We start from the raw sequence: 24,096 nt of genomic DNA, 5'->3' as shown, positions 1-24,096 counted from the left end.
CACCCACAAAGCAGGCCACACTCTGGACCTCATTTTCATTAACTCTGGCATTACACACTCATCCCCACCTGTATGTACACAGGTTCCCTGGTCGGATCACTCATTAATCTCCGCCACCTTCACTATGACAAACCCATAACACCCTCCCCATTCAATCTTCGTTTCTCTACAGAAGACCCTGCTCCTCAGATGTCCTCAGCAACCACATGGCTAAAGAACTTCCGCACATTGACCTGTCAGACCCCAACTGAGCCCTTCTATCCTGAAGCAACATAACAGAGACAGTAGCAAATAAATTATGTCCTCTTTCAACAAAAAAACTCAACCCCAACTCCCCAAAAAGACAACCGTGGTTCACCAATGAACTCCAAAAACTCAAACAAAACCTCAGACAGAATGGAAGCAAATGACACAAAGCCCCTTGCCCCAGCATACTATCCGCATACAAATTCACTGTCCACCACCACAAGAACTCTACCCTAAGGTCAAAAAGGGATTTCTATGCGCACAAGAGTCACGACCTTATCTTCGACGCCAAAGCACTATTTTCCTACGTAGCTCATCTAACACAAACTAACGCCCCAAACGATCCCTAATGACCAAGCACAATCCAAAGACGAACTAGTGCTGTTCTTCCAAAACAAAATCTCCAATCTCTTAACTCTGCTACCCCCTAGCCCCCTCCTCTACCACTAGCTCCTACCATCTCCTTAACAAGAATATCTCCCTTGATGCGTTTGAACCCACCACTGCTTCAGAGATCCAATCTCTATTAAAGAAAATGAAACCCTCCTCCCATCCATGTGACCAAATACCTACAAAACTACTCCTGCTAGTACCTGACACCATTTCCAAACCCTTGGCTGATATCGAACTGTTCATTATCTCAGGGGATCTTCCCAGACTCTCTAACACAGGCATCTCTTAAACCTCTCCTAAAGAAACTGAATCTGGATCCAAAAGATCCCAACAATTTCCACCCTATTTCCAATCTTCCTTTTGTGGCCAAAATAATGGAAAAATTAGTCAACTCGCAACTTTCTGATTACCTAGAAGATCATAAAATACTGCACCCCACCCAATATGGGTTCAGCAAGGCATTAAATACCGAAACCCTTCTCATTTCTCTGACTGACTTCCTCATCATGGGCCTGGACAAAGGACAATCCTTTTTACTAATTCTCCTCGACCTGTCTGCGGCGTTCGACACAGTCAACCATTCCATCCTCCTTAACCAACTGGCGGACATCGGAATAGCAGGAACGGCATTTACATGGTTCAAATCTTTCCTTAGCAACAGAGGTTACAAGGTCAGAAACAACAATAAAGAATCCCCCCACTGCGAATCATTAGGAGTTCAAGGTTCCTCCCTTTCCCCCACTCTCTTCAACATATACTTACTTCCACTTTGCCAGCTGCTAACCAACCTTAAACTAAGACACTTCCTTTATGCTGGCGACTTGCAAATATTGATCCCCAAAGAATCCATTACAAAAACACTAGAGCACTGGGAAACCTGCCGATGAGAGATTAACCTTCTCCTCTAGTTTAAACCTGATACTAAATTCAGCGAAGACTGAACTCCTCCTCATCTCCCCGGAAAACAGTAATACCACACAAAGTGCAACATCTAACATCTTTGTCACCCAAGCAAGAGACCTAGGATTATTAATCGACAACAGTTTGAATTTAAAATCTTTCATCAACCGCACCACCAAGTACGGCTTCTATAAACTGCAGGTATTAAAAACAATTAAACCACTCCTTCACTTCCAAGACTTCAGAACGGTTCTCCAAGCCGTAATTTTCTCCAAGATAGACTACTGCAACTCTATCTTGCTAGGTCTCCCTTCCTCCTCCATTAAACCTCTCCAGATGCTCCAAAACGCGGCAGCCAGAATTCTGACTAACACCAGAAGAAGAGACCACATCTCCCCCATCCTCAAAAATCTACACTGGCTACCAATACATTTCAGAATCCTCCATAAGTCCATTACCATCATCCATAAACCATCCATTCCCAAGCCCCTCAAGCCTTCAAATCCCACTCAGACTACACTCCTCATCCAGACCCATCAGAGAAGCCTACAGAGGATCCCTACATGTCCCCCAAACCAAAGTGACACCAACTCTCCTTCAGAGAACGGGCCTTCTCTACAGCGAGACCATCTATATGGAACGCCATTCCCCCGGACCTCAGACAGGAACCATGCTTATTAACATTTAGAAAAAGACTTAAGACATGGTTATTTAGACAAGCCTTTCCCGAAACTAACTGACGCACCCAACTGGCCTAACAGACTGACTGCAACAACCACCAAGATACATTCCAGTACTATGTAAATAGTTGTTCCTCTTCTTATTGTTAAACTTTTCCGGCTTCTCTCCTTCTTCCCCCAGTTCCTGCTTCCCCTGTTTTATTGTAACTTTCTTGCCTCTTTCCACTTGTTAAATGTTCAAGGTTATCACTCCCCCTGTTACTTGTAAACCAGCATGATGTGATTTTATCATGAATGCCGGTATAGAAAAACTCTAAATAAATAAATAAATAGTATTCCCATAAAAGAAAGCTTGTCACACCAAGACTTATACTTCAAATCCATTTCCCAGTAACAGAACTAGTTGCTATGGATGAAGCTGCCAACTTGGCTGATGCTCCTTGGGATCTCTTCAAAAACTGTTTCTGATTCAAATTGCATCCAGTCTTTACTTTCTGGAATCTGCTGAATGCAAGGTAGGAGCACCCATACTGCCACAAATTGGGACAGAAAAGACTGGGAAAGTAAATGTGCTTAGTTAGGGCGGCTCTATCTTCCTACCCTGAGCCTATTATAAAGTACCACCCCCTACTGGCAAGTGGTTCTGCTAGTAACTTGTGACCAGAGTGCCTACTTGAGGCAACAGAAATAAATATCAGACTGCTTTTTGGGGGAGGGGATACAGTTTTGTTTTGTTTTTTACTCCCTTGAGGCTATTCCTAGGGGAATCTCCTTCAGAAAGTACCATCTCCCTGAGAAAAGAACAAGATCTTAGAAGACTTATGAACCCTCATGATAATGGGGCTCCAGTCACGAGTTCTTACCTCTGAGAATAATTCAGTGATGAAACAACGATGAACAATCTTGTCATCCCTCTCCCTCCTTCAAGAATGCATAGATAAAATCTGGCTGATCTTCAGCCTTCTCAAAGTGCATTTTCTCAAAGGAAAATGAAGCTTCTGAGGAAAATATTTTCCTTTACGGGGCACTAATTACTCAGCTGAGGTCTTGAGGAAAGGCCTACATACACAGAAGATCTCCCCTTTCCACTAGATTTCTGAACTGCACAGAGACCTGGTGCAGCAATCTTAAGAGGAAAAAATAAATAAATCAGAATGCATGGCCCGAGGGTAATATGGAGTTGCTTCAACTCTCATGGGGGCTAGTGCTGGGGAAGCTCCCTGCAAAACACAAAACAAAACAAAAAAACCCCAAAACCCTGCTGAATCGTCTTTATGGAGCTGGGAGACTCAAAGAATCCAAAATAGTGGCCAAACTCACCAAAATCTAGCAATTTGTTTGTTTTTATATACCAACATTCAAACATGGGTATCACATTGGTTTACATGATAACTTGTGTGATAGTGTGACAACAGGTCATATCTTTACATTGTAACTTGTAAGAAAAACTGCCTCAATGTACTGCTTTATTATAATAACTATATAATTTTAACAGTATAACGTTAGATGACAAACGTGATTTAATTAACAATTATGACTGCCAACATTATTGAAACTTGAAAAACTGCTTCTATGTATTGATTTAATCTTAATATTGTGTTCTGTTGTACCTCTAACACATTGAAAATTGAATGAGAAATGCAACTTAATTAACATTGTGACTGCTAGTGTTACTGAGTCAGAGGACCTGTGGTTTGGGAGTTATGAGTTTTCCAGTGGGTTATGTGCTGGGTTGGAGAGAGGTTGTTTGGGATGGATCCAGTGGCAAGGGTTAATTGTTGGCGGGGTAGGCTTTCGGAAGAGCCAGGTTTTTAGTGCTTTCTTGAATTTCTGTCTGGAGTTTTGCTGGTAGTTTGTTCCAAAGTGCGGGGCCTGCAAATGATATCGTGCGTTGTGGAGGTGAGGTGTGCCTGATTGGTAGAGGGAATGGTAAGTAGTCCAGTGTTTTAGAGCGCAAGTTTTTGAGAGGTATATATGGATGAAGGGTGTCCATTAGCCAGTCTGTCTTTTCGTTGTTGATGGATTTGTGCATGAGGGTGAGGGCTTTATATTGAATTCTGTGGATTATGGGGAGCCAGTGGAGGTCTTTTAGTATAGGGTGATGTGTGTGGAGCACTTGCTGTTTGTGAGGGAACTGGCTGTCACATTTTGCAGTAGCTGGAGGGGTTTGAGGGTGGAGGCTGGGAGTCCGAGGAGAATGGAGTTACAATAGTCAAGTTTATATAGGATGAGGGCCTGGAGTATTGATCAGTAATCTTGAGTTAGGTGTTTGATTTTTTTTTTTGAGGACTTGTAGTTTGAAGTAGCCCTCTTAATATTGTATTGATGAAGGTTTTCAGATTGAGCTCAGAGTCTAGTGTGATGCCTAGATCTCTTACAGTTGAGACGATCTGGCTTTTGTTTTGTGTGGATGAATGGTCTTGGATGTTCCATGTAGGGGGGTTGTTAGAGATGTTTTACTATCACAAATATCCTATCCTTGTAATAGCAATTCTGAGGTCTCCCCCAGCTTGCACACTGACCACAGTGTAGCTCAAGAGTCATTCTCTGCTTCTCCCACAGATGCAGCAGACAGCTCCAAGGCCCAGGAAGATTCCCCAGGACCCTCCCCATTTCAGAGGTACCCAGTGCAAAAAAGGCCTATTGCACAAGCAATGTGCCTGCAGCTGCAGGCTCTTCACTGGTGGCCATACTCGCTCATGAGGAGGCAGAGGCCTACCCTGCTCCCCCTACACAGGCAGCACGGAATGGACAAAACCAGAGTTCATTGGGGAGAAAAAACCCCACAATCTTCCCCATATCACTTACCAGAAGCAGGCAAGTGATTTTAGCATCTTGGAACCTTGCTCCTTCCCCGCCCCTCCAACTTTAACAGGCCTTCAAGTACAAAATGAAGGCGATTTGGAGGAGCAGGGAGGAAAGTTGAGGATAATTTCTTCAGCACAAGAGTCTTTCACTAATTTATTTTTTTTTTAAATATTTAAATCCCTTTGGACTCTACCAAGTCCCCTCTGAGACTGGGAGCTCTCACTGTGGACTTGCTACACTAGGCATACCAGAAACCTGGCCCCCAACTACTGCTAAACCAAGAAAAAAAGGGGAAGCAGGCCTAGTGAAAATCTTTCTGCACCACCAGTATGTTCTATTATCTACTAGGAGCAGAGAAAACTAGGCTGTTCCTGTGTTGTACCACCTAGCAGTGGCAATATCACCAAGGAAAACTGTTTTCTGCCTCCTGCTGGGAGGTCATAACCCATTTCTCAACTGGACTGATACAGCAGGATAAAATGGAAGTTCTCTATCATTTAATCTCAGAAGCGATATTACCCAGTAAAAGGCAATAATTTCCTATTCCACCAATTATTCAATGATATAGGTTTTACAAAGTTCGGAGGTGGTGCCTGTCTCCTAATCTATATAGTTGTCCTGCTGAAATAGGAAAATTTGTTCTTGCCTGCTAATTTTCGTTCCTGTAGTACCATGGATCAGTCCAGACAGTGGGGTTGTGTCCCCTGTCCAGATGGAACCAGAGGAAAAAAAATAACTGAAAGGCATACAATATATGGGCATAGCTCACCCTGCGCTTCTCAGTATAAACATTAACAAAGCAGAAAAAGAAATCTATTTCAAAAGTAATAATATAATGCCAATCTGGAACAGTGTTACACATAGCTCTTAATTGTGAGAGTAACATCCAGTGCCTTATGAATCCTTTATTTAATACTTCTGTAGGATAAAAAAAAGGCATTTACCAGCGCTGCAAAAGGAAAAAAAAAAAAAACAGACTACGAACGGGCTTAAAAAGTAGACCTGGAAGGAGTCTGGACTGAACCGTGGTACTACAGGAACGAAAATCAGTAGGTAAGAACCAAGTTTCCTTTCCCTGTACGTACCCGCATCAGTCCAGACAGCGGGATGTACCAAAGCTTTCCTAGATGGGGTAGGACCAAGACAGTCCCGCTCGGAGTACCTGTCTGCCGAAGGAACCAAAAATATGTGCCTGAACATAGAGACGATAATGCCGAGCAAACCTATGTAAGCATTTCCAAGTGGCCACTCTGCAAATTTCTTGTGGGGAAACCAGCTGGCTCTCCGCCCAAGAAGTAGCTTGCGAGCGCAACGAATGGGCCTTTAGACCCTCCGGAACCGGCCAGTCCCGGCAGATATACGCAGACGCAATAGCTTCCTTTAGCCAGCAAGCTATAGTAGCTTTAGAGGCCTTCTGCCCCTTTTAAGGTCCGCTCCATAAAACAAAGATGATCGGAAACTCTGAAATCATTAGTGACCTGAAAGCAGTGCAAGAGAACTCGCTTAACATCCAAACGGCATGAATCACCACTAGCCGAGCTAGCAATATCCTCCTGAGAAAAGGCAGGGAGCTCCACTGACTGACATGACATGACCGACGTCAACTCTTTGTGCTTCATTTACTATTTTTTCTTTTATGTTTTCTGTTAAGTAACCTTTTTTCAAGTTCCTACCTTATACCTTTGTTAACAATTTTATTATAAATGTTCTCTGTATTTGACTATGGAAATATTTTTTCCTGCTTTTTCTGTTTTATGTAAACCGGTATGATTTGCATTTTAATGTAAGAATGTCTGTATATAAAAATTCTAAATAAATAAATAAATAAATAAATAAAAGGAGGAGACTACCTTTGGCAGGAAAGAGGGAACTGTCTTTAAAGAGACCCCTGAATCCGAGAACCTCAAGAAGGGTTCTCTACAGGATAAAGCTTGCAGTTCAGATACCCTCCGGACCAAACAAATAGCCACCAGGAACACTGTCTAAAGCATGAGGTCTTTGAGCGTGGAAAGACATGGAGGTTCAAAAGGCGCCTTGAAGAGAACCCGAAGGACCGGGTTAAAATCCAAGACGGGCATGTATGCCGGACGGGTGGATTCAAATGCTTAGCCCCCATAAGAAAAACGCACCACATCCGGATGGGCTGCCACCGCGTAACTGTCTAATTTCCCCAAAAGAGAGCCAAGAGCTGAGACTTGAACATGCAAGGAGTTGAAAGACAAGCCCTTGGAGAGACCATTCTGGAGAAAGGAGTGAACTAGAGAGACAGAGTCCCTGCGCGTCGAAACCCCAAGTTCCACACATGTTATCAAACACTCTCCAAACCCGAACATATGCCAGCGACAGAGGTTTTACGAGCCCGCAACAGCATGGAGATGACTTCCTCCTTATAGCCTCTCTTTCTTAGACGCCTCCGTTCAAAAGCCAGGTCACTAGACAAACGTGATCCGCCTGCTCGAAAAAGTCTGAGGCGATTATAAAGGTGACAGAGTCGAAGGGGGCCATCCGACGCGAGATTCACGAGAACCGCGAACCACGGTCTGTGAGGCCACTCTGGCACGATTAGAATTACCGGCCCGTTGTGAACTTCTATCCTTCGGAGTATCTTTCCCACACCAGAGGCCATGGGGGAAATACATAAGAGGACATCGCTGGGCATGGGCAGGACCAGAGCATCCACACCCTCCGAGCTGTGTTCCCTTCTGCGACTGAGAAACGCCAAAGCTCCTAGGTTCTTCAAGGTGGCCAACAAGTCCAGGTAGGACACCCCCACCCCCACTTGTGTACGACTAGGTCCATCGCCTCTGACAATTCCCACTCTCTGGGGTTGAGATACTGACGACTGAGGAAGTCTGCCTGAACATTCTCCTTCTCTGCAATGTGTGAGGCCGCCAGGCGTTCCAAGTGACGCCCCACCCAATCGAACAGCTTGCTGGCCTCCAGGGCCACCAGGTGACTCCTGGTGCCCCTCCCAGCGAATGATATAAGCCACTGTCGTTGCATTGTCTGAGAGGACTCTCACTGCCTTGTGGTGAAGCAAGGGAAGAAGAACTTGAAAGCCAGACGGACCGCCTGGGCCTCCAGATGGTTGATGTGCCAATTGGACTGAACTGTGGACCACCGGCCCTGAGTCAAGAGATTGACACTGCCCCCCCCCACCCCCCGGAGAGGCTGGCATCCGTCAATCATCCACTGGGGAGACTCCAAGGGCATTCCCTTTGAGAGGTGGTCGAGAGAGAGCCACCACCATTTGCTGACAGTTTCGGGAAGTGGTAGGACTGCCAGAAAATCCTCCGAACCGGCTTCCAACAGGCAAGCAAAGCTTTCTCCAAGGGTCGCATATGCGCAAATGCCATGAGAACCAAATCTATGGTGGAGGCCATGGAGCCCAGTACTCGAAGGTAATCCCAGGCCGTGGGCTGCAAGAGATACGAGAAGCTGTACCTGATTCATGAGCTTGAGCACCCTGGCTTTCGGTAGGGAGACCTTGGATTCATGGGTGTCGAAGCGAGCTCCCAGAAATTCCTGAACTTGAGAGGGTTTGAGGTTGCTTTTGGAGTAGACGACTATCCATCCGAGGGAGGTAAGCAGCGATACGACAGCTCACTGCCGTCACACAGAGCTCCATCGACTTCGCCCGGATAAGCCAGTCGTCCAGGTAGGGATGGACTAGGACTCCTCCTTGCCAAAGAAAAGCTGCTACTACCACCTCAACTTGGTGAATGTGCGAGAGCGGTGGCCAATCCGAATGGGAGCGCCTGAAACTGCAGGTGTTGGATCAGAATTTCAAAGCGAAGGAACCTCTGGTGCTCCTTGCAAATAGGGATGTGCAGGTAAGCCTCCGTGAGGTCGAGAGAAGCCAGAAACTCGCCGGAGTGAACCGCCACTATGACCGCCCCCGCAGGGTTTCCTTTCGAAAATGGGTAACCTTGAGAGCCTGATTGATCCACTTGAGGTCTAGGATCGGTTAGGAAGAGCCGTCCTTCTTGGGCACAATGAAGTAAATGGAATACTGGCCGGATCCTTGTTCGTTTGGAGGAACAGGAACTATTGCCCCTAGCTCCAGGAATCTGTCACGGGTTCGACACACCGCAGGCCTTTTCAGAGTGCCACAAGGAGATATCAGGTGGTGGTCCAGAAGGTCTCGAGCGAATTCTAAAGCGTAACAGTTTCCGATCACATCCAGGATCAATTGATCTATAGTAATTTTGGCCCATTCCCCGAGAAAAAGGGACAGATGTCTACCTAAGACGGGAACAGAGGAATGGGTCTTCCGCATCTCATTGTGAGGACTTGGCACCGGATCCTTGGGGGGTTTCAATCTCTGAATGGCCGACATGCCCGAAAGGAATGAGACCGTGCCAGAGATCTGGAGGGGGTATTCCGCTGAAAAGACCCACGCAGCTTGTTGTACCTGCACTGACCTCTGAAACGAGTGTGCGAAGGAAGAAAAGGATTTGGACTGTTTAGGGCAGTCCTCAGGCAGCTTATGAACCTCATCTCCCAAGGATTTAATAAGTTGTTCCAGGTCCTCCCCAAAAAGCAACTTACCCTTAAAGGGAAGACAGCCCAACTGCGACTTAGAAGAGGAATCCGCTGCCCAGTCACGCAGCCAGAGTCGCCGCCTAGCAGAGACCGCGGCTCTTGCCTGCACCCGGAGATCATAAAGGGCATCAGCGCCATATGCAATCGCCCCTGCGAGCCACTCTGCTTGTTCGGCCTCTGCAGCCAGGAGGTTCTGGGTGCTGAGTAATTGTTAAACCCACTTAAGGCTCGCCTGCTGCATGAGGCTGCTACACACCGTCGCGCGGACCCCTAAGGACAGCACTTCGAAGATTTGTTTGAGGTATAAGCTCCAACTTGCAGTGTTGAAGATCTTTTAAAGCAGTCGACCCCACCACTGGGATGGTAGTGCGTTTGGTGACTGTGGACACCGAAGCATCAACCTTGGGGATTTTAAGCATGTCAAGGGCCGGATCTGGCAGGGGATACAGCTTATCCATCGCCCTGCCCACCTGGAGACCAGAATCTGGGGATTCCCATTCCCGAAGTAGGAGCTGCATAAGCATAGGATGAAAAGGGAAGGTACGAGGCAGAGCCCGTAAGCCAGCCACCAGAAGATACCAGCTAGGACCGGATCCATTTGTTCATAAAATCATTGACTCAAAAAGCATGTGGAAGCTAGGCATTTGTCGAAACAGCCTGTCTGCCAGCCACATTTTCAATTTTTGGACTTTGCAGTCTGAAGGCTCCTTTTTCACTTTAGCTTGATTCATGGATGCATTTAAAGTATGAGTAAGGGAAGTATGTTTTTCCTATAAAATATTTGTATTAAATATAATTTTTTTTATTTTAGAATTTGTTATAATCCGTTCTCAACTGTTTGGAGAAAGCAAAATCACTTACCTTGTAATAGGTGTTATCCCAGGACAGCAGGATGTAGTTCCTCACATGTGGGTGACATTGATGGAGCCCTTTGCGGGAAAACTGTTAAAAGTTTCTAGAAACTTTTGACTGGCCCTCTCCATGGGGAGGCGGGTGGGTTTCGTGAGGACTACATCCTGCTGTCCTGGGATAACACCTATTACAAGGTAAGCAATTTTGCTTTATCCTAGGACAAGCAGGATGCTAGTCCTCACATGTGGGTGATTAGCAAGCTAGAGGCAGAGTCATTTTGTAGTGAAGCAACACTGAAGTATTGTTGGTGAAAATGAGGCAGCCGAAGATCACAGCAGGTTGGATGTAGAAGGAGTTGGGATTAAACTGGAAACAAGTTCTTTAAAACAGATTGTCCGTGGGCTGAATCTTGTCCTTTGTCTAAACAGTAATGAGCTCCAAAGGTGTGAAGAGAACTCCATGTTGCTGCTTTAGATATGTCAAGAAATGGCACTGAACGAGAGTGCGCTACTGAGGTTGACATTGCTCTTACTGAATGTGCCTTTACTTGCCCTTGGAGAGGAAGGCCTGTTTTCTCGTAGCAAAACTGTATGCAATCTACTAGCCAACTGATTATAGTATGTTTGCCCACTGCTTTTCCCGGTTTGTTTGGATCATAAGATACAAAGAGTTGAGTGGATTTCCTGTGGATTGCAGTGTGGTCTAAGTAAAAAGCTAGCGCACGCTTACAGTCCAAGGTACGCAAGGCCCGTTCTCCTTGGTGAGAATGAGGCCTTGGAAAGAATGTGAGTAAAACTATGGATTGGTTCAAGTGGGAATTCCGTAACTACCTTGGGTAGGAATTTTGGATGTGTACGGAGAACCACTGTCATGTAGGAGTTTTGTATAGGGTGAGTACGTGACAAGTGCTTGTAACTCACTAACCCTTTGAGCCGATGTAATGGCTATGAGGAAAATGGTCTTCCATGTGAGAAATTTAAGATCACAGGAATTCATGGGTTCAAAAGGAGAACACACGAGTCTTAAGACCAGATTCAGGTCCCATTTTGTGACAGGCGGCCGAATTGGTGGTTTGAGGTGAATTAAACCTCTCAAATCTACTGACAAGGAGATGTATGGATATTGGTGCATCTCCCATCTTGTTATGGTAAGCTGAGATTGCACTTAAATGCACTCTTACAGATGTCTGGAGACCAGAATCTGAAAGATGGCATAAGTAGTCTAGTAGAGAAGTTGTGGGGCAGGAGAAAGGGTCAATGTTCTTTGCCGTGCACCACAAAGTAAACTGTTTCCATTTCAAAGAATAATTTTCGTGTTGAGATACAACCACTCAATCTTTCAACCAATGTAAAATCAAGCTTTCAACATCCATGCTTGTCAGGGATAGAGATTGAAGGTTGGGATGGCGCAACCAACCCTGATCATGAGTTATGAGAGTGGGAGCTACACCCAGGCGAATTGGATCCCTGATAGGATGTCTAGAAATGTGGGAACCATACTTGTCCGAGGGCCAATACGGGGCTATGAGGATCATGGACCCTTTGGTCCTGTTGTTGCCTTCACTAGAGTTTTGGTTATGAGCGGTAATCGGAGGATACGCGCGTATAGAAGGCCTGAGTTCCAAGGGCGAGCAAATGTGTCCTTGGCTAGTTGGTAATTCTGTCTGTGCAGAGCGCAGAACCTGTCCACTTTGTGATTCAGGTGTGACGCAAAGAGGTCTATTGTTGGTTGTCCCCAACGTTGAAATATCCTGGTCGCTACTAAGGGATCCAGGGACCATTCATGTGGTTGGAACTGGCGACTGAGTTGATCTGCCACTACGTTGTGAATACCTGCCAGATAAGTGGCCTGGAGAAACATTGTGTGTTAGGGCCCAGTCCCAAATTTGTGCAGGTTCTTGACAAAGGAGATACAAACCCGTACCTCCCTGTTTGTTGATGTACCACATGGCTACTGTGTTTCCGTTTGGATCAGAAGCAGTATTGTGTGAAAAGGCAGTCCTTGAACACATGCAGAGCATAATGTATAGCTCGAAATTCCAGGAAATTGATTTGAAATGTTGCTTCAAGTTTTGTCCAAGTACCTTGGGTTTGGAGATTGTCTATGTGAGCTCCTCAACCTAAGGTGGATGCATCTGATCTGTAGTTAAATTTATCTGTGGGACTGGTTGCTGGAAGGGAAGGCCTTTGGGCGAACAAGGACTATTTGTGCAAAGTAGAGAAGAACGTAGCTGGTGGGTTACTTGAATTGGAGAGGACAGTGGTTGAATGGCTTGGATCCATTGTGATCTTAAAGTCCATTGGGTTAAACCGCATGGCTAACCGTGCCATCGGAATGACATGCACTCCGAGACCATGTAGCCTTGTAAAGGTTAAAAACTGATGAGCTGTTTGCTTGTTTCTTTAAATGAATCGAGTTTGCCAGAAGGGAAAGTGTCCTGCTCGAGTCGTCGGGTAGAAAGGGCTTTTGAGGAGGATGGGTGTTCAATTCTGCTCCTATGAATTGAAGCAGGTGAGATGGAATGAGATGGGACATTTGATAATTGATGAGAAAGCCCATGGAGTGAAGTAGAGTAATTGTTCGACTGAGAGAAGCCAGAGCTCCTTGTTGAGATTGACTTTGATGAGTGCAAGTGTCCTGCTATTACTGCCAGACATTTGGTGAATACTCTGGGAGCAGAGGAGAGTCCGAATGGTAGTACTCTGTACTGGAAATGCTGATGACCCACCATGAAGTGCAGGTTCTTGCGATGAGGTGGGAAAATTGGAATGTGAGCGTAAGCATCTTGGAAGATCCGAGAACAAAGCCAATCTCCTGTTTTAAGAAGTGGAAGCATGGTGGGCCTAGAGATACCATCCTGAACTTTTCTTTCTTCAGAAATTTGTTGAGATTTCCGAGGTCTAGGATGGGACGTAGGCCTCCGGTTTTCTTTGGAATGAGGAAATAATGAGAATAGAATCCTCTGCCCTGCTGAGCCCCGGGGCACCAGATCTACTGCTCTGGATCTCAGTAGGTGGATAATTCTACTTGTAATTGGGTTATGTGATTTCAGTTAGAGAAAGATTTCAGAGGAGAATTTTTTGGAACAGAGGAAATTGAGTTGGTAACCTCGAGAAATTATTGCAAGTACCCATTGGTCTGTTATTTGCAACCCAATGGTTGTAAAAGGAGATACTCATCCTCCTACCGGAAGCTATGGATGAGGATTGGGAGAGATGGCTTGTGTTCCCTGGGAAAAATCTCAAAAGCCTGCAGCCGGTCCAGTCTGTGGTGGAGGTTGAGGCCTAGCTGCCCTAGGTTGTCTGGGCTGAGGTCTTTGTTGTGGCCTAGAAGATCTGCTCCTAGAACCTAGAAGACCCTCTGTCGGTAGAAGGGTCTTCTAGGTTCTTTCCTTTGAGACCTATGAGTTGACTGTGTAGCCGAATCCTGCGGAATCAAAGAAAGTTGTCGCAGGGTTTCTGTGTGCTCTTTCAATTGAGCAACCGCATCTTGTACCTTGGAACCAAAAAAGGTTATCACCAAGACATGGGAGGGTCAACCAATTTTTCCTGGACTTCAGCCTGAGGTCTGAGGCTTTAAGCCATGCCCAACGTCTTGCACTTATACCCGATGCAGCCACTCTGGATGCTGTTTCAAAGCCATCATAGGCAGCACGGACTTTGTGCTTGCCCGCCTCCAGCCCTTTGTGGATAATTGCCTGGGCTGCTTCTTGATGTTGTGGCAATGATGGTATAAACTCCTGCATCTGTTTCCACAGATTTCTTTGGTATTGAGTCATATATAAATCGGTAAGAAGATATTTTAGAATTTAACATGGCTCCTTGATAAACCTTCCTTCCCAGGGAATCAAAGAATCTGATCTTTACCTGGGGGAGTTGAATGTGGTCTTATCCTCTTCAACTTCTTTTGTGCAGATTCTACCACCACTGATTGGTGTGGAGGCTGTGACTTTTGGTAGCCAGGAGCAGACTGCACCAAATACGTTGTGTCCATTCTTTTATTTACAGCAAGCACTGAGCATGGATGCTCCCAAACCTGATGTTGTAGGTCCAGAAGGACATCATGGACCAGTATGGCTACTATTTGCTTTGGAGGGTCTACAAATTGGAGAACCTCCAATGTTTGTTGCCTTGAATCATCTTCTGTCACCAAGGTGAAAAGGTATGGTGTCAGCCATTTCCTGGATAATTGGTAATGGCAAATCCTCCGGTGGAGATTTCTTCCTTGGCTCTGGAGGTGAAGGATCTGACATGAAATCTTCAGATGAGGTGTCTATCCATCGTCCCAAGTATCGTATGGATCTTCTCTAGGTGGAGATAGGCGGAGAAGATCTAGGTGGACAAGGAAGCCCTGAAAGACCTGGTTGCGGTTCATCGAAGGGTATGCCTTCAGGCTGTTCTTTATGAGGTTTGGGAGGAAGAGCACCAACTACCTCATCAAATCCTCTTCATTAAGAGCTGATAAGAGTGTCAGTTCTGGATGTCCTGAGTCTCCAGGTAAGATTGGGATCCATGGTATTGGGGGCCGGAATCGAAGATGGCGGTGTCATCGATGGTCGTGCCGGTGTCACTTTGGCCAGCATCGGTGTAGTCACCAGCATCGGTAATGGTACCCGGCATTGGTTCGGGAACCGGCATAGGCATCTGTTCCTTAAGGGCCTGAGCAACCGCTTGCCGGATAAAAATCAGACAATTCCTGCAGAACAGCTAGCGCAGGCAGAGCAACTGAACGCGGTGGCGGTGGAGGCGTCTATACCCCTTCCACAGAGCCCTGTGGAAGTTCGACTATTGGTATGTCTTCGGAAGGTGAAGGTCCCGGGGGCCGAGGGTAGCGGTGTTTCCCTGAATTTGAGGCCGCTTAGCGGTCGGTTCCCTCCGGGGAGAGAAGCGCCAGAGTCGATGTGGTGGCCGATGTCTGTGACTGTGTTTCAGTCGGTGGTTAGACTACTAACTTTGTCGATGCCGATGTATGATCTCCAGACCCCTCCGGATGACTTTTTTCAATATTATTCGTTTTCAAATTCCGGCTGGAGACGATTTTGTTGATGTTGAAGGAGAATGCAGAAGCTGTGGGCGAAGTTTTCTTCCTTTGGGAGTCATCTTTGCACATTCAGGGCAGGTTGAGACATCATGTTTGTCCCCTAAACAAAGGACACACTCGAGGTGTGGATCTCTAATGGACATCGTCCGATTACAGACAGGACTTTTTAAATTCGGTAGCAGTCGATGGAAAGAGGGAAAAAATTATGAGAAAAGTTTTTACTCAGGAGTAAAAACGAGACTATGATTACTCACCAGCCAGTTGAAATCTGAGAGAGATCCCTTGTGGGAGAAAGAGAATGAGAAAATAAGTGACTTTTCAGTCAGCAAACACTGAGAAAACTCACAAGGCTCCTTGCTCCGCGATGCTTACAGCAGCGCGGAAAACGAAGACTGAAGAGAGACCCCTGTGGCAGAGAATATCATGGCATGCTGGGCATGCTCAGTGGCCTCACAGGGCCAGTCAAAAGTTTCTAGAAACTTTGACAAAGTTTCCCACATAGGACTCCATCAATGATGTCACCCCCACATGTGAGGACTACACCCTGCTTGTCCTGGGATAAAGGGGACTATAAATGCAAAAAAATTGTGATTATAAAACTGATTATGAATTACTATCACACACAAGCATAATATAAAAATCAATGAGGTCAATTTTCAGAGATCTGGCAAGCAACATTACATAACTTTCTGGTTAACTTTTAAGGCAGCTAGTTTTCCAACCAGATTAGTGTATTTAATTTTTGCCAGACACTGCTATCTGTATTCACCAGTTTAGCTCCATGCCCAGAATGCCTCCAATACTACTACTTTTTTTGTGTGGATAAATTTCACAAGGAGATGTGTGCAAAAAATGCATCTACTCATTGGAGGGAAATTCAAATCTTGGCCTTTGTCCAGTTACCTATTCTTTTGGTTTTAGTCAATGAGTTATTTGCTTACAACTCAATTTTTAAATTATATAGTATGCTTCCTATTTTGACTGCCTGCATCATGTTCAAGTGTCAAAAGCAAGGTAGTACCATTTTATAGGGATGTGAATCGTTTTTTGACTATTTAAAAAAATCGTTAGATATATTTAAATCACCAAAAATCGTTAAGAGTTGCGATACAATAGAAATTCCCCCGATTTATCGTGAAAAATCGTAAATCGGGAAGGGGAGGGGCGGGAAAACCGGCACACCAAAACCCACCCCGACCCTTTAAAACAAATCCCCCACCTTCCTGGACCCCCCCCCCAACATGTTTTAAATTGCCTGGTGGTCCAGTGGGGGGGTCCCGGCACGATCTCCCGCTCTCGGGCCATCGGCGCCATTTTGGCTGCCACTAATATAAATGGCGCCGATGGCCCGATAACAAAAAAAAACCCCACCCAATATTCAAAATGGCGCCAGCGCTACCTTTGCCCTGTCACATGGTAAGGGCAAAGGGCCATCGGCGCCATTTTTTTTTAGCGCAGCTGATAGCGTGGAAACAGGAGATCGCTGCCCGCGGCCCCCCTGGATCACCAGGTATGTGTGTAAAGTTTTTGGGGGTGTCAGGAGAGTGGGGAAGGCTAAGGAGGTAATTTTTAAAGGGTTGGGTGGGGGTTTTTTTGTTTTTTTTTTAATCAGGCCATCGGCGCCATTTATGTTAGTGGCAGCCAAAATGGCGCAGATGGCCCGATTTAAAAAAAAAAAACAAAAACCAAAAACAAACAAACCACCCCACCCGACCCTTTAAAAATTACCTCCTTAGCCTTCCCCACTCTCCCGACACCCCCCAAAAACTTTACACACATACCTGGTGGTCCAGGGGGGCCGCGGGCAGCGATCTCCCGTTCCCACGCTATCAGCTGCACTAAAAAAAGTGGCGCCGATGGCCCTTTGCCCTTACCATGTGACAGGGCAAAGGTAGCGCCGGCGCCATTTTGAATATTGGCAATATGGCCCGCGTGCAGGAGATCGCTCCCGGGACCCCTGATGGACCCCCAGGGACTTTTGGCCAGCTTGGGGGGGCCTCCTGACCCCCACAAGACTTGCCAAAAGTCCAGCGGGGGTCCGGGAGCGACCTCCTGCACTCCGGCCGTATTGCCAGTATTCAAAATGGCACCTGCACTACCTTTGCCCTCACTATGTCATAGGGGCCGACGGTCCCTATGACATAGTGATCGCTGCCCGCGGCCCCCCTGGACCACCAGGTATGTGTAAAAAGTTTTTGGGGGGTGTCGGGAGAGTGGGGGAGGCTACAGGGGTAATTTTAAAGGGTCGGTGTGGGTTTTTTTTGTTTTTTTTTTTTTTAAATCTGCACGGGCCTCACTAAAAAAAAAAAAAAATTAGTGATGTGAATTGGAATCGGAACAGATTCCAATTCACATCTCGTAACGATCAGATTTCCCCCCCCCCCCCCCCAGCCGAACCCGATCGTTAAAACGATCGGGCACACAATTCACATTCCTACCATTTTATAACATAGGAGAACAGCATAACTCCAGATGTATTTTTTCAGCCATCACAAACCCAGCTAAATTTGCAAATACAAAGTACTCAATCACGTATCTTGTTTCTAATTACTGGCTTGCTGTGCAGCTAAAAATGCATTTGCACACTTAAGTAGTAAACACTGGTGTAAAGTGTGCATAGGGTGCATGTACAATTTTTAACTTAAATGTGTGTAGTTTCCAACCCTAAACAGCCGCCTCCTCCCCATCCCAGGAATGCCCTTTTAATATAGCTAAAAGTACATGTGTTGGGAAAGTATTGCTTATACTAGTAAAGTTTTCTTGCATTTCAGTTTGATATATTGATTTATTTACTGTGTTGCATTAAAATATGCTACTGATTTAGTTACTTGATGTATTAGATAATGTATTGATGTATGTTATTGTACTTTTTTTTTGTAAATTGGTCTGGGTTGCACTTTGGTACAAGGAAGGTAGTATACAAATGTAAAACATGAATATTTATTAATTAGTTACCTGTACAGAGGATCTCGGGTGTTAGGATCTCGGGTGTTAGGATCTCGGTATCTGTCATACAGAGGATCTCTGGGGTCCCGCAGTTCTCTGGTATCTCTGGAGTCCCGCAGTTCTCTGGTATCTCGTATCTCTCGGGTATCTCTGAGGTCTCGGGGATCCCGCAGCTCTCGGGGATCTCTGAGGTCCCGGGGGTCCTGCAGCTCTCTGGGATCTCTGAGTTCCCGGGGGTCCCGCAGCTCTCGGGGATCTCTGAGGTCCCGGGGATCTCGCAGTTCTCTAGGATCTCTGAGGTCCCGGGGATCTCTGAGGTCACGTACGTCACGGGGATCACGCACATCACGGGGATCTTTGACATCTCTGGGGTCATGCACATCTCTGGTATCCCGAACAGCACGAGAATCTCTTCCATCACGGGGATCTCTGGTATCTCTGGTATCTCTGGCATCTCTGGCATCTCTTTTGGGGCTACCTCGTATTGGGGAGCGGTCACGTTTCACATCTCGGCCATCTCCATATGCATATGAATCTCTGAGGAAGCACCAAGAACAATTCCATTAAATACAGTCATATAAGGACAAATCCTATCCTTGGCTCAAGCCGATAGAATCTACTAAAAAATTGGGTTATCAATCAGATGTTCAGGCCAGAGCCAAATCCTTAACTTCCCACCCTCACACTAAGAATTCAGAATACATACTGAAGTACCCATAAAAACTGGCACACTAGATAAATACAAAAAAACCCGAAACATTAAAAACAGTAAACTTGATAGCAGTATTAAAACATCCCATTTTAAAATAGGAGACAAATAATGTGGGTCAGAGATTGCCAGCATGTCACCCATCTGTATGATGGGGAAGCATTTGATAAACTGTGCGCATAACAATGTCACCTCCTGCTACAAAGACTTGTCACATCCAAGGTATTACAGAATACCAGAAATGTGAATGAGGTAGATAAAAATACAAGATGTTCCTCCCTCAACACAACATAAATATTCAATTTGTCAACCTATCAGATGCAAAGATCAATTTTGTGAGTCCCAGTCCAGCAATCTGCTGTGGATACAAAGGTAGGCATTGCAAAAATAAACCAAACAAAAATAGGACACTTGTATACAATGCAACATCACAAACAATCCTGAGCAGGTCATTTAATAAATGATGAAGTCCTGATGAACATAGAAGTACAAAGTGAACCATAATATATGTATTGGTTCCAAAAGGAGTTTATTGTTTTCAATATCATCCACTACGCAGGCACAAAATACAAATCCCTTTAATAGACTGATTTCCTACCTTGTTTTGAATTTTGCAAATTTGTAAATTATCAATTATTTGACAAGGTTTTGATATATATTAATCCATGTCTTGATTTGCTGCAAGCTTCATGTAGTCTCATCAGGTTGCTTGCTATAAGGAGTGGAGCTATCTACAATAATTACTGATGTCTAGAACATACAATTTAAATGAACTTTTGAGGTTCTATTGAATATAGACTATCTGTATTCGTTCTCACATCTAATCAATTCATCTATTTACTAGAATTGAAAGGTTAATTATTGCTAAACATTTACAAAACTGTGGACAAAACAAAAACCTAAGAGATATTCCTCTTATTTAACCAACATTTTAAATCAAACAATATTAAAAGAATGTTAAAGAAAAATATTGGCTTTTTGTATGTAGACAAGATTAGGGCCCCAACTAAACTGCAGAATGAATTCTAATAGTCAGGGCTAAGTAACAGACAAAATACAAAATTGCAGGAAACAGCTAAGCAATAAGGCGCTACTTACACTATAATTTTGCCGCTGCCACACACTGAGCAAAGGATCTCAACATATCCACGATGACACCTAGATCCTTTCCCTGGGCGGTGACTCCCAATGTGGAACCTTGCATTGTATAACTATCATTTGAGTTGCTCTTCCCTATCTGAATCACTTTGCACTTGTTCACATTAATGGTCATCTAACATTTGGATGACCAATCTCCCAAGGTCCTCTTGCAATTACTCACAATCCTCTTGTGATTTAACAACTTTGAATAATTTTGCATCAGCAAATTTGATCATCCATTGTTATCATCTGCTGGTCATTTATGAATGTTAAAAAGCAGTGGTCCCAGTACAGATCCATTAGGTACTCCATTATTTACTTTTTTCCATTGAGAAAGTTGACCATTTAGCCTACTGTTTTCTAGCTTAACCAGTTCTCAATCCACAATAGAACATTGCCTCCTATCCAATGACTTTTTAATTTCCTCAAGAGTCTTAAAAGTTGTAACCCAGACTGGCCACTATTGGAGACAGGATGGACTTACTTGAAGGACCTTGGTTTGACCCAGCATGGCATTTATGCTCTAAGCTTCATAAATTGATTGTGAAAGCTTTGTACACAACTCTAACTTATTGTTCAGAGCAGATATTGCTACTGGGAACATTTGTAGCATGGCTAACGTTTAATCTGGTTTCTATGCAAGTTTTAGGACACCTTTTCCTCCCCTTTCAAAGAAAATCTCTTCTGTACAGCCAACCATTTCTTTTTGTCCTACTCCTTTAGCTAAGTCATAGATAGCTGCAGCATCACATCTTTCTAGGAGGCACATTACTCAATTCAAGCATCCTTGGTGATTGCAATCGTTTAAGGTACTTGTCTAGATAATTTTGTATGCAGAATGTTTATTTTTAGCATGTAGGAATCGTTACCTGTCTTTCTTCTGACCTTATTGGCAAGATGCTCAGTAATGATTTTTGTTGTACAGAATTGGATCTAATTTAATTTCTGTGACATCAATAGATGGCCCCTTTATGTAAGTTACAGTCTTGTCCAGGGGTGCACAAACCAGTCCTACACCCCCCCCACCCCGTCAGGTTTTCAAGATATGCCTAGAGTATGCACCAGATTTGCATGTGCTACCTACTGCGTATGCAAATATTCCTCATGCATATTCATTAGCAATATCCAGACAATCTGACTGGCTGGGGAGGTCCATAGGAACAGATTGAGCACCCCTGGTTTTGTTGATGGATTTTACTAGGTGTGTCAGATTTAACCGTCTTTCCCCGCTCCTGGACCCAGCATGCATATTTGTCTCTACGTAGGTCAGCCAGCCACCTTCTACTCCATCTCTCGTCTGCCTCCTTTCCACTTTACTTCAGGCTTTTCTTATATTACTTTTGTCATCCTATGTTGCACCGCCATCATTTACTGCTGTTACCCATTGCCTCTTCCAGTTGCTTCAATTAATGCAGGGCTTCTTTTCAGGTACTCTTCTCCAGATCTCTCTCACTATATGTCTTTTTGCATCATCCCTCAATTGTTTTAATCACTTAAGTTCCACTTATTGTCCACAGTTCTCAAAATTTGCATCAGTTGCTTTTGCAGCTTGTCCTTTGATATTTCTTTCTTCCAGTTTTTTGTGGACTTGTTACATACCTTCCAGATTTAAATATAGGGCTTTTGGCATAAAAGTACATTATATTTTTTACTTTCAAGGGTTTAATCAGTCCTCAATTTTTTTTTTCATTGGTTTCTATGGTCCGTCTCCTACTGCAGTGAGTCCATGAACAGGTTCACCATGGCCTATGGATGCACCGGGGGTATTGTAAAAATTTAATACGATTACTACCAACATTAGCACTAGTGCTGAAGTTAAAGGTCAGCACCTTATCTTGAGTAATCTGTGGCCAGTATGAATTTTCCTTCCTTCCTTAATTTACTTTAATAGTAATGGTCACGTTACTATGATTTGGTCTAGATTTTATAAAACAGTCATTCAGCAAGATTTGGCAAGTTAAACCTACTCTTTAGTAAATTACTCTCACCTCTTAAAGACTTCTTAACAGCCCAGGGCACCGTTCCCTCTTTAGTGCCCCCACACAGCACCCTTCTGCCACAGGCTGGGTAGCATTCTTGTCTGTAACCCCCGAACACCAATCCCTTCTATCTACAGTTACACAGCCTTCCAAGTCCGCCAATTGGATGACCTAGGTCCTGAACAGAATTGCTCCATTCAATGGTTACAGAAGCCATGAACTTCATAATACTGAGCCTGCTGAGGTACTCTCTACTTTGTGTAACACAATCTGCTTTCTTTCCGTTACTAGAAACTCTTAGCAGACAGAACAAAGATATCACTATAATGTGATACCAAACTCAAACTGTTCCATTAAAAAATGTTTCACACAAAATTAGAGAAAATTGCTCCCAGGCTGCTAGCCATTCTTGATGGAAGTATGCTACCACTGATCCTTGTGTGAAAGAAGAGAAGGGTGCTGCTGGTTCCAGGTTATAAAGGGAGAGAAAGAAGGCTGTCACTTCAAGTCCCACAGTAGCTGCAAGCTGGGGGAAAGACAGGCCATCCCCTCCATCCCATGCAGCTGATGCCAGTCACTTGCCGATAGAGGGGGTCCACACATTCAGAGGGAGAATGGCAGAAGCTACCACCACCAGCCTCAAACAGATTATATAACCTGGAAAGATTGACTATTGCCAGCCCCCAACATGGGCTGTAGGTGTAAGAATGTTGAGATTACTTACCTGATAATCTCTTTTTCCTTAGTGTAGCCAGATGGACTCAGAACGAATGGGTATAGTATGCTCGTGCTAGCAGTTGGAGATGGATCTGACGTCAGCACAGGTATATATACCCCCACAGGAAGCGTAGCTACTCAGTAATCTTTCTTGCAAAAGCTGTTATGGATGTATGTGTACTGACGATCAAAGAATTAGTGAAACAGGATTCCCCTGACCGATTGATAGTAGCTGGAGACCGCCAGCATTCACAACCGGAAGGCGTCGACACCTGGCAAAGGGGACGCTCTTATGTAAGAAAATGACATGGCCTACCTTGAATCGGTGAAACCCATGTATACTGGCAGCCTGGGCGGGATGCTGAGTCCATCTGTCTAAACTAAGGAAAAGGAGATCAGGTGGTAAGTAATCTCAACATTTCCTAGCGTGTAGCTAGATGGACTTAGAACGAATGGGATGTACAAAAGCTTTACTCCCAGCCTGGGTGGGAGGCTGCCTGAGGACCGTGTAGGACTGCCCTCACAAATGCTGTGTCCTCCCTGGCCTGGACATCCAGACGGTAGAACCTGGAGAAGGTATGGAGAGAGGACCATGTCGCCGCTTTCTGCAGGCGACAGCATCCTGGATTCTGCCCAAGATGCTGCTTGTGCTCTGGTAGAATGAGCCTCGACTTGTAGAGGCGGTGACTTCCCAGCCTATACGTAAGCTGCTCTAACTTCTTTAACCCAGCGGGCGATGGTGGGCAGAGAGGCCGCTTCACCTAGTTTCTTTCCGCTGTGCAGGACGAACAGATGGTCCATCTTTCGTACTTCTTGTGTCAATTCCAGATATCTGGGCAGCAATCTGCCGACGTCGAGATGGCGTAGTAAACGCATTTCTGATTTCCTCAAACCCGCCGTGGTAGGCAAGCATATGGTTTGGTTGAGATGAAATTGTGAGACCACTTTAGGTAGAAAGGAGGGAACCGTGCGAAGATGGATAGCCTCTGGAGTGATTCTGAGAAAGGGATCACGGCAGGACAGCGCTTGTAGCTCCGAGATGCGGCGTGCTGAACACACTGCCAGCAAGAACACCATCTTCAAAGTTAGCGACCGGAGAGACAGGCCCCGAAGGGGTCTGAAGGTGGATCCTGCGAGGAAA

The 24,096-nt window shown here is 45.0% G+C and overlaps 1 protein-coding gene across 1 annotated transcript in view; it reads right to left on the bottom strand.

Moving 5' to 3' along the window:
- Nucleotides 1-24,096, bottom strand: part of NCOA5 (nuclear receptor coactivator 5) — a 210,131-nt gene that overhangs the window by 84,096 nt on the left and 101,939 nt on the right. Inside the window, 1 exon segment of the mRNA XM_029613483.1 lies at nucleotides 18,420-18,947. Coding sequence (XP_029469343.1) covers nucleotides 18,420-18,947 — 528 coding nt within the window.

This window comes from Rhinatrema bivittatum, chromosome 8 (assembly GCF_901001135.1).
Source record: "Rhinatrema bivittatum chromosome 8, aRhiBiv1.1, whole genome shotgun sequence".
Lineage (NCBI taxonomy): Eukaryota > Metazoa > Chordata > Amphibia > Gymnophiona > Rhinatrematidae > Rhinatrema > Rhinatrema bivittatum.
Note: the sequence above shows the minus strand (reverse complement) of the source record. Positions and strands in the feature narration are given on the sequence as shown.